Source organism: Galdieria sulphuraria, assembly GCF_000341285.1.
Source record: "Galdieria sulphuraria unplaced genomic scaffold scaf_47, whole genome shotgun sequence".
Lineage (NCBI taxonomy): Eukaryota > Rhodophyta > Bangiophyceae > Galdieriales > Galdieriaceae > Galdieria > Galdieria sulphuraria.
Window position 1 is genome coordinate 31,852 of NW_005178428.1, and position 13,053 is coordinate 44,904.

The window sequence follows — 13,053 nt, forward strand, 5'->3', positions numbered from 1 at the left end:
CACTAATTAAATAAGAAAAAAAACAAATGATGAATAACACTATTCATATAAAAATATCTGTCCAACTTGCAAAGCTATTAGTGATACTTTATAATCTTCTAAAGAAGGAAATGATTCAAATCATCTTCAAATTGCCAACAATTTTTTGAGGTTAAAAATTTTTAGGAATTATTTGGGCCGAAAGAAGGCGACATTACTTGGTTGCTTTCTATTTTGTGAAAAGGTTCACCGAGTTGTAAGGGCACAAGAAGTTTGCATGTCGTTCTTTTTTCAAAGGAATTGGCAGAGTTTTCTGGAAGGTAGAGATACGGTTTGTTCGAAGAGTCTGCAGCGTACAGCAAGTTAGTATCCTTTGGGTTCTGGTGGGATTTCGTCGAACATATACTGGAAGCGCAAGCCAAGTGCTTAGAGTTACCTTTTATTCAGTACCCCTGGAGAGTACGGTTGAGTTGGACAATTGTTGTTCGAATTGTACGAGGCTAGTGGTTTGACTAGGAAGTTGAGAGCATGGCAAGCGATATCACAAACATTACTGGAGGGGATGACCTCTTTAACCGCTACAAAATGCCACGTATTGTGGCCAAAGTAGAAGGTCGCGGTAATGGGATAAAGACTCGAATAGTAAACTGCGGTCAAGTAGCAAAGGCCTTACACCGCCCTCCAAGTTACGTTTGCAAGTTCTTTGGATGTGAACTTGGCGCACAAACAAAAATAGAAGAAAAGTCAGACGTCTATATAGTTAATGGAGCACATGAACAGCAGGTATTGATGGAGGTTTTGCAAAAGTTCATCAAGATGTTCGTGCTGTGTGCCAACTGCAATCTCCCTGAAACGGACTTGCAGGTGGACAAGAAAGGGAACATCAAACAAGTTTGTGCTGCTTGCGGTCACAGTGAACTTGTGAATATGGCACACAAACTATGTACTTTTATTCAAAATCACCCTCCTGAAGGAAAGAGCACTTCGAAGAAAGAGGCAAGGAAAAAGAAGAAAGAAGAAGTTGACGTCATAAAGAAGAGTTCCAGATCACGTAAGAAGAAAACAGAAGATGATACACAATCCAAAAGATCTTCTAGGAGCAACCAAACTTCAAGCCAAGACAGTAATGAAGAAGAAGTTGAGGAAAATGGTGTAGAGAACGACAGCCTTGAAACAAATGTGTTACCCCCAGGTGGATTAGGCAACGCTAATCTTGATGAATTGGCAGAAAACGCCGCAAAGAGTCTCGTCATAAGCTCTACTAATTCGCCCAAGCAGTCCAAACCAGGGAAAAATGAAGGAGATGATCATTTGCAATGGTCTGCAGATACATCCAAAGAAGCTGTAAAGGCAAGACAGGCAGAGGCGGCAGCAGCAGCAAAAGTTTTGGAAGGTTTGACGGAATCCAAGAAGAAGAAAGGTACTGTTCCTGTCGAGAACGATAGGAAAGAAGATCCAATAGCATCTTTGCGGGAGTTCAGCACAAATCACAGTGTTCCAGTAATAGCAGAGAAAGTACTAGAATGGTTCCCTTCCAATGAAAGCTCACTGGCGGATCAAACAGAACAAGTCTTACGGTCTTTGTTGAGAAGCGAGGATGTGAAAGCAAAAGGATTAGAAAGCAAGGTTCAAATGATTGCTGGAGTTATCCGTGCTTTGGCAGCGTCTGGAGGTAACTCACAAGTTCCTGTTGAAATCCAGTGGAAGATGTGTAACTACACGGAAGAATTATGTGCAAACTTGGCCAAGGTTCCGGTAGCAGTTCTTTTAAAAGTGCTTTATGATGAAGATGTGGTAGAAGAAGATATAATACTAAAATGGTATTATACTGAAAGCAAAACAAAGAGCGGAAAGCTTGCTAGGACTAATGCTTCTGCGTTGATTGAATGGTTGGAGAATGCTGAGTCGGAAAGTGATTCTTCAGCTTGATTGCTTGGGTTGAAAGTATTGTGTGATTTGTTGATCCAACTTGTGGAATAAAGTGCGTTTCAAGAAAAGGAATCGCTCCCATTTCAATTGATTTGTTTTTAGTGTGTTGGACGACGTCGATTGCGTTAACAGGACATTGTAGTTTTGGTTTCTAGTGGAACATACATATGGAAGAAACTACGGTAAGTTTTGTATGCAACGGCTAATTGTATCTCTTATTTTCGTATCTCTCAACAGGAAGCTGCGGCAGCTTCCTCAAGCGGAGCCCCAAAGAGGAGAACCTTTCGTAAATTTTCTTACCGTGGCGTAGAACTGGATCAGTTGTTGGACTTGAACATGGAACAACTCAAGGAACTATTCAATAGCAGAGTTAGAAGAAAGCTAAATCGAGGGATGGGTATCAAATACAAAACTTTGTTGAAAAAGCTTCGAAAGGCAAAGAAGGTTGGATTCGGTTATTTTTCGGGACTATAGAGCTCATAACCTTTTTCTTTCTATAGGAAGCACCTGAGCATGAGAAGCCCGAGGCGGTCAAAACTCATCTTCGTGACATGATTGTCCTTCCAGAGATGATTGGAAGTGTTGTTGGGGTTTACAACGGCAAGACGTTCAATCAAGTAGAAATCAAGCCTGAAATGATCGGTCACTATTTGGGTGAATTTTCTATTACTTACAAACCCGTGAAACATGGGCGACCTGGTATTGGTGCTACACATTCTTCTCGTTTTATTCCGTTGAAATAAACAGCACAAAATTGTGTGGATATTATCCAGAACATACAATGCTCATGATTTACAGTGAATGAGTCTACGGGAACTTGGTTTGCATCATAAAACTTTGCGGCAATCGATTAAGCTTCACTCACTCATTTGGTCAAAAGGATGAAAGCAAAGAGCTTTCTATAGCTCTTATCAAAGAATGGACCAGTTTTGAATGAATTGAAACTCAACCATTAGAAACAAATCACTTGTCTTTAGTTGGCTGGAAATTTCTTCAAACTACACAACACAATTGAAACTAACACTACATCAAACAGAAACTAAATGCTAAATTTTTCAAATAATACTACATCGTGTAGAGTTTGAGCTTGTCGGTATTTCTATAGAGCTCCGTTGAAAGTACATTCCCTCCACTTCAGCTAATAATAAAGTAAAAACTTTTGAGACATTCTGACCCGACTTTGCTGAACACTCCACAAACGGACAATTCAATTTCTCTGCTAAACTCTTTCCTTCTTCTACTGAAACTTCTCTCTTATCGGCAGAATCCAAAAGATTACCAACTAATATTTTGGGAACATTGTTCGTTCCTAACGCCTCTGCAAGCAGTCTATGCGCAACCGGAACCATGTCAAACGAACCACCATCACAGATGGAATAAACAAACGCATATCCATCGACGCCAATAGTAAGCTGTGTTCCTAAATACGAGTACTCGTCCTGTCCTCCCTATTCAACAAATAAGCTTCCAAATATGTACAACAACAGCCACTTTACCGTATCCAGTATCTCCAAGTTGTAAGTCTCGTTTCTGTGTTTACAAGTAGCGTGATAAGAATCCTAGGAAAAGGTAGAAGCAATAAGGCATAAATCACAAAAACTAGCGTCAACCACCTCTATTGTAGGAAGATAGGACTCCAAAAAGGTGTCTTCTGCAAAGCGAGTAGCAATAGAAGATTTTCCTAAGACTAGGTTCAGACTCGAGCAAAAAAAAGAGTTTATAACATACCGACTCCTTTTGCACCCAACAACGCTACCCTCCTAAACTTGTTTCCGTCAAGTCGGAAAAAGACGTTACTGTTGCGAGAATCTTCCTCCATGAATACTAGAAATTACAAAAGAGTCTCGCATATGCAGGATATTATCTGTATAAAACACTCTTGCGTCCAAGAAAACAATGGATACTTTGGAAGAGAAGAAAAGCCTCAATACCAAACAGGACAGCAAATTGACAAAGATACACTTGAAGCAAATCGAGGGATATGTTGTACATCGTCATTTGGGCTTCAATAGCCACAAATACATTGGAATCTCGTTGAGATGGGAGAGTTGGCAAGGTTTTTACAGCTTTATATGCAACAACCAGAAGGATTCCAGTATCCTTAAATCGCTTTTCTAGTTTTGTTCCATCTTTGCATGGCAGTAGATATATATGGGTGCTCTCTGTGCAAAGTATGAGAATTAGGACTGGGCTATTTGTTTTTGAGCTACTCACTCAAGAACTTGACTCAACTCTTCAGGAGATATTACTAAAATAGCAGGTTGAAGCTCCATAGCATTTCTACCCTCGATATGTCGTTCTTGAAATCGTATCAGTTGGAGATCCAAGAGACCTATGAAAAGAATGTTTTCTCAAGTGGAGGAGCTTCTCGTTGTTTCTTACGACTGAACGCTTTCCAAGCTATTGGCCGTTTATAAGAGTCCGTTGTAAAGGTAGCGGAATCTATATAGGAATCAAATCTCACTTTAAGTATCGTTATTATACTGACAACTACTCACCAGAGTTGAACTCATTTTTAAGATATTCTTGATAAATTCTTTCAAATGAAAAAGCTACCAACTTCGTGCTGGCTCGTTCTTTTTCATTCTTATCCATGCTACGGCACGTTAGACGGCAAAGAGAAGACAAAAGCGCAACTTCCAACACAGAAAGATTTTTGAGCATCTGCATTCTTCCAACACTCTGTTTGAGTTGGCAGCTACCATGCCTTATGATATCTAATCCCAAATGTGAACGATTCTAAAGAAAGTAGGAAACGCATACCAAGGTCAAATTTAGGAACTCCAAACTCGTCCAATGATAGATTGGTTATTATGTAGAAAACGAGCTAAAATTGTGTATAACATTCCAAGTTTCCATTATGAACAAATAAGACTTACACTAAGAAAAGATGAAACGTTTGGAGTGAATCCCAAAAAATTCTCGAGTATATGATTCCACTCGGTATCTTGAACGAATTTGGATATCTGTTGATTGAAAGCTTGTTTAATAGTTCTGAAAAATTATACGATAGTTAGACAACGTGACGATTCGAAATAATTGAGGTGCATTCTTACTCTATAGATGAAGGTGCATCACAGTCAATGCAGAGGAGTGACTCGAGAATCTTGAGGACTTTTTCGATATCGTTGAGAGCGGGCATGTAATATATGCGATGTGAAAATCGAGACTTGATTCTTTTTTCCAGAGAGTCCACCTTAAAGTTGTATAAGTATTCGAACGTAAATATGATGGACTCCACTCACAATATCATGCTGCTGTGAGGTGGCAAGAACAACTCCGCGTATACGGTTTCTCTGCAAAAAAATTCATACGGCGATATAGTGTGTCTCATTCCTTTCCTACCTGAAAAGATTCGAAAATGCGATATATGAATGACTGATTTTTTTCTCTGATAAAGTATTCAAAGTCATAGAGCAAAAATAAATAGGTGGTCAAAGTGTCCTCAGAAGTTGGTTCCAGAAGGTCATCCTCTGGTGTCGACTCTTCAACTTCCTATTTATCCAGTTACAGCTTGTTCTTCATAAGATACTAGAAGATACCTTACTTTGTTTGGTAGGCTATTTTTGAGTTGAACGTGAGTCTCCTTCATAGGTCCTTCACGCAGGGCATGAACTGCACCGTACAAACGAATCACTTTCAAATTTTGTATTGATTCATCTACTTGCACCCTTTGCAAGGTTTCTTCTACTAATATCTTCTTCCCGGAGCCTGCAGAACCAATTAGAATGATAGACTCACCTTGAGGAGCAGGATTTCGGAGCAGTGTTTCAATAGTTTTTGATATGCTCAAGAAATCCTGAAAACAATCATTGTGGTGTTCTCAAAACTCAAAGTGAAATTTACCCGATCTTCCCAAGTTGTCAACTTTGTTTGACAAAGTTTATTCAACAAATATTCCTGTATTTCCTGTTGAAGCTGTATACATTGGTATTGCTTCAGTGAAACAGCAACATTTGATACAAACTCTGAGCTCTTTTTTGAAGTGTGTTGCAGTTTTTGTGGCTGCTTTGCCGTCTTACGCTGTTTTGGTTTTACAACTTTATGTGGCTCATACGGTCTATTGCGCAACTGCATAGAGCAAATTATGTAATCCAAATTTGGCGCCATTTGAAAGTATTTTCTAGACAATTTCTGAGGGCGCGTTTGTAGAAGGAATTTTCGAACGATTGGGCCATGCGAGATCCACGACATTTTAGATTTGAACCACCATGTCAGATAAAGGTCTGGTTGTAGTTATAGGTGCAACAGGTCCCCTTGGAAAAGAGTGTGTATTGGCTCTGGAAAGTCAAGGTTATCATGTTCGGGCAGCTAGTAGAAGGGTTGAAGTTGCTCGGGAGATGTTGTTGAAAAGTGTCAAAAATCCCTCTAGAGTGGTAAGTAGTTTCAGAAGCTGAAATTTTTGCTTAGAATATATAGGATTTTGTGCACGTCGATGTTCTGGAAAATTCAGTACTTTCTAGCGTATTGAAAGATGCTCATGCTGTGTTTTTCTGTGCGTCAGCTTCAGCAGGTTGGAGGGTTCCAGGTACTTCGAAAAATACTCCGAAACAGGTCGATTATTTGGGAGCAGTTCATGTCGCTGAAGCAGCAGCACAAGCAAAAGTCAAACGACTCGTTTTAGTGAGCTCAGCTATGGTTACAAATAGAACTTCGTTTCCATATCTGTTCTTAAACTCGTCCTTTGGTCGAATAAGTGAGTAATACCCTATTGTGTTTATTTACTGAATTTGTGTCGATAGTGCACTGGAAAAGACAAGGAGAACTTGGCGTCATAGAGACTCATGAAAAAAATCCAGAGATGGCTTACACTATTGTTCGACCCGGACATCTTATCAATGAAGCATCAAAGGGAGCCAAGTCCATAATGGTTGACCAAGGTGACCGCATTAGTTGGAGAGTATCTAGAGCAGATGTAGCACAAATATGTTGTGCCTGCTTGCAAGTGGAAAATACGATGAACGCCACCTTTGAAGTGGCTGGAAGGAAACAAGCAACGTCACAATCCAACCCTCCGGATACCTACGAAGCCTTGTTAACCACTATAAAACCGGATAAGAAACTTTCAACCACAGGGCAATCATAAATGTCTTTGAAAGGCAACATTTGGTATGTTTGATATTTGTTGTCTCAAACGTTGTGCATTTAAAATAAATTCATGTGGGCATTGCTAAAGCGGGGATGACGTGACGCCTAGCTAAGAGCTTCCTTGTGTGATAACTTAGTCGCCATGTGTTTGTTGTTTTACACAAACCCAAGGGATATTATTTCAACAAAAAAACTTTTCAGTAACTTTTGAAGCTATGGAAACTTCTCTTCATAGCCCTTTGTCCGTAACCACCTTGGGGGCTTCCCAAAGGTCGTTACCTCCCAAGTTCTTTGTGCAGTATTTAGACCAATGGCTTATTGTTGACTTGCGTTGCTCTCAGTTGTACAGTCTGGGTCATATCAAGGGGTCTCGCAACCTTCCTTTAAATAAGAAGAAACTTCTGAACGTTCAACTTTCTGAGTTGTATCTCCATAAATGTCTGCGAAAACTTTCCAAATTTATCAATGAAAGGTTAAAAAAGAAGCAGGTTTGTTATATTGTCTTGTATGACCACTCTTCTACGGAAACTACTGTGTGGAATCCTATTTGGAAGTTGCATAACCGATGTCAGCAACAGATGTTTCAGGGCTGTAGTTTCTTTGTTTTAAATGGAGGATTTTCTCTTTTCAGTAATCTTTATCCGAGGCACACTGTTAGTTGCCAAGTTATAGAATGCTCCCGGAAGACCCAAGCGCTGATTCCTCTGTTGCGTTGTAGTGTTTTCCAAGATTCCTTTCCTTGTAAGATACTTTCGTTTGTTTATTTGGGAAACGAGCGCAATGCGAGTGATAGAGATGCATTGGATTTATTAGGCATCACTCATATATTGATCGTAGGTGAAGAGTTAGTGGCACATTTCCCTGGCATATATGAATATAAGCAACTAATGATACGCGACTTGGAAACGCAAGACTTGCATCCATTTTTAGATGAAGCCATTGCGTTTATTGAAAAGGTTAAGCTTTCAGGAAGAATTCTAGTTCATTGTTATGCTGGAGTTTCTCGCTCTGCTGCTGTAGTTTTGGCATATTTGATTTATCTTGGAAATACCTTTGAAGAAGCATGGAAGTTTCTTATTGTTCAAAAGAGTGATGTGCAACCACTTGGTAACTTTATTCTTCAGCTGAAACAGTATGAAGAACGTTGGAAGAGTTTGCAAGACGCTGTATGACCTACTTGTGTAGAGACTGTATTCAATGTGTTTGGATCAAAATACTGTCTTGTGAATAAGGAATAAGAATATTTGCTTTATTTTTTCAAATACTTGCTGTAATCATTGGATATTCCACTTCCTGACGAAGTTTTGTTCCCGCGAGGCACTCTATAAGTTGCAAGGCAAACTCGATGGCTGTCCCTGGCCCTCTACTAGTAACACACTTTTTGTCTGCATCAACAACGACTCGTTCTACGGTAGTTTAGAAAAGTGAGTAGTTTATATGACTCTTCAACTTACCTTTTATGTGTTCCTTTGCAACGTTGTCTATTTTATCCTCCACGCTGGGATGGCAAGTGGCACGTGCAGGCAATAAGCCCAAAGAGTACAACACTATGGCTGGCGACGCACAAATAGCACCAAACCAGCGGTTCTCCACTGCTTGCCTTTTCAGTAGCTTTGCCAATAGCTCACTTGCTGCCAGGTTTTCTGCACCTTTTGCTCCGCCAGGTAGAACTATCAAGTCATATACTCTATCTCTGCACTCGGATAGCAGACAGTCAGCAACTATTTGTACTTGTCGTGAACAAACCACACTCGTGGTGTCGTGTACAGAGGCAACAGTGACTTCGAAGCCTGCTCTTCTAAGGGTATCTATAACACATACGGCTTCTATTTCTTCTGTTCCATTGGCGATGGGAACCAACACTAGAAACATTGTGCCCCAGAAATGATTATGGAAGAGAATGGAGATATGTTTGCTTTCTAAAAGAGATTGTCATTTGTTTTGGCTTTCATGGATAACTTTTCAGTTGGTCTGTAAACTCTTGTAGAGAAACAACAGGTCCTTATGAAATATCCAGTGATAGCTATTCGTAAAATCACACGCTGTAGACCTTAGTACTGGAAAATCCTTCAACATTTCAGGATGTTACTGAATGATGGTGAGTCTTATTCAAAGTACTACGCCATAGAATTTTGTCTCCTTAGAACGACTCATCTGAAATTGATCAATTTTGGAATAGAACGGAATGCAATTGGCTATGTAACTGAAGAAACGACCAAAAACATGGCTAATTCTGGAAAGTCAGAGCCAAAGGAAGTCAAATGGCTAAAGAACTTTGGTCTTTGTGGGAATTCCGGATACACTTATCAATGGTCTTACACAAAATGCTTTATATTCACAACTTCCAATATATTGCTCTGATCCCATCAAAAACTATCCAAGGACAATTGAAATACAATAAGCCCCTACAAGAAGCAAGTTGTTTCTCTAGGGAGATGATTCGTTATGCTTGTTTACTTTTGCCTCATTGTTGTTGTTGCTATCCAATATATGCATTTGAGATACAAGTCTGTTTAAAAAGGTAGAAACTATTTCATCCTGATTATCTCTTGCCAAAGATGCCTCATATTGCTTTTCACAGTGTTCACGATAGGAATTACTCTTCCAAATAGTTGGAACCACTGTCTCCTTGGCATTCAATACATCGCGAGTTCTTAATGGTCTTATGGTTCGACTATATTCGTTAGCCAAATTGGCAAAGCTGCTTATTCCTTGTTCCTGTTGCTTCTTGCCATTGGCCAATAACTTCTTTTCCTTTTGTAAAGCTTCTCGAATAGGTTGATACGCAGCAACTCGACATATTTCCTTTAAATCGCTTCCCGTCAACCCTGGCGTTTCTTCTGCTATACGGTCAAAGTCAAAGCCTTGTTCTAAAACAATTTCAGAGAGAATAACTTGCAAGATTTCCTTCCTTTCAGAGGTTGTAGGATAATCCACCAAAAATGAACGAGGCATGCGTCGGAGAATAGCAGCATCAATGTCCCAAGGGCGATTAGTAGCACCAACTACGATTACTGCAGCATTAGGGTCACTTAACAGTCCGTCCCATAGCGACATAAACTCAGCCTTCATATCTCGATATGCTTCGTGATCATAGGCACTCCTTTCACGGAACAATGAGTCTATTTCGTCAATAAAAAGAATACAAGGTTGAATCTTATAAGCAAGTGAGAAGATTGCGTGGACCAGTTGGTTGGTCTCACCAACCCATTTGCTCAAAATAGTGCTAGGCGATATAGGAATAAAACTGGCACGACTTGCTTTAGCCAATGCTTTTACCAGCAGTGTCTTACCCGTTCCAGGGGGACCTAATGAAGAAGAGCGTCAGATCATTCCAAATAATAATAGGCAATATCATCTTACCATATAGCAAAACACCTTTAGTGGGTGATAAAAGAAAAGATGAAGAAAACAACTCAGGCCGAAGTAAAGGAAGCAATACGGTCTCTTCTAACGATTCTTTTATCTCCTTCAAACCTCCAACTGCAGTAAAATCAGCGTCGAGTTGGTCAGGTAACACCAACTCTTGTGCAACGACCGCTTCCAATGAAGTCAAGTCATCCAAGTCATATGCTTTGCTATTCAACTTTCTTAATCTATTTTAATGAGTTTAGAAAGACAAGCAAAAGTGATAATAAGACAACGCAAAACAACCTTTGTGACAGCTCTTGTCGCTTCTTCCTCAAGGCCTTTTTCTGTTCATGGAGGGGGTCCAATTTGTTTTTAAGAAAGTTACCACCTATGATAACTACAGCTAAACTCAGTGCTGCAGCCAAAAGTTCACCAAAAATAGCGTCTAAAGTAAGTCCTAAACGACCATTCCCACCGTTACTACTACTTCCACCATTCGACGACATTCCTTTATAACCAAGACAATGCTCAATGCTGTCGAGACTATGAAAAGTTATTACGAAAATTTTTTCCTTATTCAAAAACATGTATTGTTATTGCATTGTTTCTTATCTTTATGGTAGCTAGTTGAAAAAGGTCATTCGGCATTTATTTCATCTTGATGGTTTTGGTGATCGTTTTGTTGTGACGACAGTGAACACGAGTTGAATATTTCTTCTTCTCCATATGGAAGAGAAACGTTTAGAGTCCAGTTTGGAAGTACTCTCTTCTCAACTTCCACGAGTAGCTATTGTAAGTTTGTCCCATGGTTCATGTTGGGAAGAGTATTCCAATCTTCTCTCGGTACCTTTCTAGTCATATTAACCAAATTAACTTGGTGTTCTGTAGGTTAGTAGGAGGCATATCCGAAAGAATAAGTTTGTTGACTTTGTTGGAGAATATCACTTGGATTTAATTGTGAAGAACGGTGCTGTTCCACTCATAGTTCCCCGCGTACAGAGAGTCCACGAAATGTTGGAATCTTTTGAGCCTATTCACGGAGTCCTATTATGTGAAGGAGAAGATATCGACCCCTCCTTGTATCAGGTATTGGAGAATGTTCTCAAAATTGGAAAAAATAGTGTCGCTAATAGCAAAAAAGGCTGATTTTAGTAACTTGGATCCAGAGTTGATCGAAAAAATAAAGCAGAAGCATAGCGGTGACGCAAAAGTTGATAAAGAAAAAGATTCGATAGAGTTTGCACTATGCAGAAGGTGCATTGCGAAAGGAATCCCTTTTTTAGGTGAGTTTTAAACTGTTGTTCTATGATGACTTGTTTTGTTGAGACACAATCACTAGGCATATGTAGAGGTTGTCAAATCATGAATGTTGCACTAGGAGGCACATTATATTTCGATGTTGAACTCCAACTAAGGAGTTGTATCAAACATATTGATTATGATAATTACGATGGACATCGTCATCCTGTCACCATTGTGCCTGATACTCCACTTCAAAGTTGGTTTGAACAAGAAGAAATTATGGTGAATTCTTATCATCATCAAGGAATCAAGGATTTGGGAAGATTGTTATCTCCTATGGCAACTGCTCCTGATGGTTTGATAGAAGGTTATTATTGTCCCTCTACTTATGACCCCAAGAATGGCAATTTTCTAATAGGACTACAGTTTCATCCAGAGAGAATGCAAGAGTCAGTAAGTAGTTTTGTTGTTGGCAAAATATATCAACAGAGACTTGACAGTCTGACTAGCACGTTTCCGACTCATCTCCCAGAAAGGAAGCTCGATATGATTATCCAGGATGTCCCAAAGTATATGAAACATTTATAGCTGCTGTACAAGCTTATGCTACGAAGCAGAGAGGTGACGCAACTTCCACCACAAAGACAGTTACGAATACCGTAAAAGATGAGTATCGCATGGTTGTCGAATCATTCAATGAAGCAGCACGAGTATATCATGACAAATTGGCATTGGATGAACAAACCATGAAGAAATTCCAACTTGGTATGAAGTTTTTGGAAACGCCATTACCCCTAAGTGTCGATGACTTGAATCGGCTGTCTCGTATTGGAGCTACCGTAAGAGGAGGAAATTTATATTATAATAGCGGAAAAAGCAAACCATTGGAAAATGTCAGAGAGGAAGTTCCAACCAACATCGTACATTCTCTACAGCAAGTTTCAAAAGTTCTTCCTTCTTTGAGCCAAATGGAAATTGAAAAACTAGCTGCTTCACTTGAGCAAGCGTTAGCAACTGTTGTGGAATACCGAAATCATCATTTTATGTAAAACACGTTTGGATATTTCGTTCTACTTTTATGGGGCTTCTCTGTATAGTGTCTTAAATACCTTGGATATATAAAGGATCGGAAGACATTTGCAAAGTATTGAAACAGAACATATGTGGTATAGAACATCGCATGTAACAGTAACACTTCGTTACAACTGAATCGCAAGAAGAAAACTCGTCATTTTTCAAAGATTCCTAAACTTTGTACACTCCCAACGTTTCTAGAAGCAGCATCATTAACTTTTGTATATAAACCCATTCAAGTAAAGTGACAAAAAAACAGCACTATTTTATGGCAGTCAGCTGACAATCATCAGCTCAGACATGGAATGAGTTCCAAAGTCTATCTCTAATATCATATGGCTACTGTGATATCATCGGTTACACTAATCTCGAAATTGACCTGGACACTAT

The 13,053-nt window shown here is 39.5% G+C and overlaps 9 protein-coding genes across 10 annotated transcripts; 5 read left to right on the top strand and 4 right to left on the bottom strand.

Moving 5' to 3' along the window:
• Positions 1–29: 29 nt before the first annotated feature.
• Positions 30–1,975, top strand: Gasu_49330 (translation initiation factor eIF-5). Its single transcript, XM_005703945.1, has one exon. The coding sequence runs from the start codon at positions 508–510 to the stop codon at positions 1,906–1,908; it is 1,401 nt and encodes a 466-aa protein (XP_005704002.1). The 5' UTR covers positions 30–507; the 3' UTR covers positions 1,909–1,975.
• Positions 1,976–1,979: 4 nt separating this feature from the next.
• On the top strand, positions 1,980–2,757 carry Gasu_49340 (40S ribosomal protein S15e). Its single transcript, XM_005703946.1, has 3 exons — positions 1,980–2,090; positions 2,146–2,352; positions 2,409–2,757. Exons 1-3 carry the CDS (start codon positions 2,076–2,078, stop codon positions 2,649–2,651), a joined length of 465 nt encoding a protein of 154 aa, XP_005704003.1. The 5' UTR covers positions 1,980–2,075; the 3' UTR covers positions 2,652–2,757.
• Positions 2,758–2,844: 87 nt separating this feature from the next.
• Positions 2,845–3,729, bottom strand: Gasu_49350 (small GTP-binding protein of Ras family). The gene is made up of 4 exons (XM_005703947.1): positions 3,637–3,729; positions 3,522–3,589; positions 3,405–3,467; positions 2,845–3,356 (listed from the first exon to the last, which is right to left on the bottom strand). The coding sequence occupies exons 1-4, from the start codon at positions 3,725–3,727 to the stop codon at positions 2,964–2,966; spliced, it is 615 nt and encodes a 204-aa protein (XP_005704004.1). The 5' UTR covers positions 3,728–3,729; the 3' UTR covers positions 2,845–2,963.
• Positions 3,730–3,734: 5 nt separating this feature from the next.
• On the bottom strand, positions 3,735–6,009 carry Gasu_49360 (origin recognition complex subunit 4). 2 transcript variants are annotated; one of them, XM_005703949.1, is made up of 10 exons: positions 5,755–6,009; positions 5,456–5,707; positions 5,254–5,403; positions 5,154–5,204; positions 4,965–5,104; positions 4,788–4,902; positions 4,672–4,735; positions 4,407–4,625; positions 4,291–4,350; positions 3,735–4,240 (listed from the first exon to the last, which is right to left on the bottom strand). In XM_005703949.1, the coding sequence occupies exons 1-10, from the start codon at positions 5,983–5,985 to the stop codon at positions 4,119–4,121; spliced, it is 1,404 nt and encodes a 467-aa protein (XP_005704006.1). In that variant the 5' UTR covers positions 5,986–6,009; the 3' UTR covers positions 3,735–4,118. The 2 variants fall into 2 exon arrangements, with proteins under 2 accessions (XP_005704006.1, XP_005704005.1); XM_005703948.1 differs by having other exon boundaries at positions 3,735–4,350.
• A 30-nt stretch (positions 6,010–6,039) lies between these two features.
• Positions 6,040–7,200, top strand: Gasu_49370 (uncharacterized protein). The gene is made up of 3 exons (XM_005703950.1): positions 6,040–6,284; positions 6,328–6,604; positions 6,651–7,200. The coding sequence occupies exons 1-3, from the start codon at positions 6,120–6,122 to the stop codon at positions 6,992–6,994; spliced, it is 786 nt and encodes a 261-aa protein (XP_005704007.1). The 5' UTR covers positions 6,040–6,119; the 3' UTR covers positions 6,995–7,200.
• Positions 7,201–7,209: 9 nt separating this feature from the next.
• Gasu_49380 (dual specificity phosphatase) lies at positions 7,210–8,200 on the top strand. The gene has a single exon (XM_005703951.1). The coding sequence runs from the start codon at positions 7,212–7,214 to the stop codon at positions 8,166–8,168; it is 957 nt and encodes a 318-aa protein (XP_005704008.1). The 5' UTR covers positions 7,210–7,211; the 3' UTR covers positions 8,169–8,200.
• Positions 8,201–8,204: 4 nt separating this feature from the next.
• On the bottom strand, positions 8,205–8,899 carry Gasu_49390 (4-methyl-5(b-hydroxyethyl)-thiazole monophosphate biosynthesis). The gene is made up of 2 exons (XM_005703952.1): positions 8,451–8,899; positions 8,205–8,402 (listed from the first exon to the last, which is right to left on the bottom strand). The coding sequence occupies exons 1-2, from the start codon at positions 8,866–8,868 to the stop codon at positions 8,254–8,256; spliced, it is 567 nt and encodes a 188-aa protein (XP_005704009.1). The 5' UTR covers positions 8,869–8,899; the 3' UTR covers positions 8,205–8,253.
• A 125-nt stretch (positions 8,900–9,024) lies between these two features.
• Positions 9,025–10,879, bottom strand: Gasu_49400 (AAA-type ATPase). Its single transcript, XM_005703953.1, has 3 exons — positions 10,651–10,879; positions 10,360–10,592; positions 9,025–10,304 (listed from the first exon to the last, which is right to left on the bottom strand). Exons 1-3 carry the CDS (start codon positions 10,851–10,853, stop codon positions 9,424–9,426), a joined length of 1,317 nt encoding a protein of 438 aa, XP_005704010.1. The 5' UTR covers positions 10,854–10,879; the 3' UTR covers positions 9,025–9,423.
• Positions 10,880–11,009: 130 nt separating this feature from the next.
• Positions 11,010–12,727, top strand: Gasu_49410 (gamma-glutamyl-gamma-aminobutyrate hydrolase, putative). The gene is made up of 5 exons (XM_005703954.1): positions 11,010–11,190; positions 11,236–11,433; positions 11,489–11,630; positions 11,687–12,042; positions 12,099–12,727. Exons 1-5 carry the CDS (start codon positions 11,074–11,076, stop codon positions 12,636–12,638), a joined length of 1,353 nt encoding a protein of 450 aa, XP_005704011.1. The 5' UTR covers positions 11,010–11,073; the 3' UTR covers positions 12,639–12,727.
• Positions 12,728–13,053: the final 326 nt, after the last annotated feature.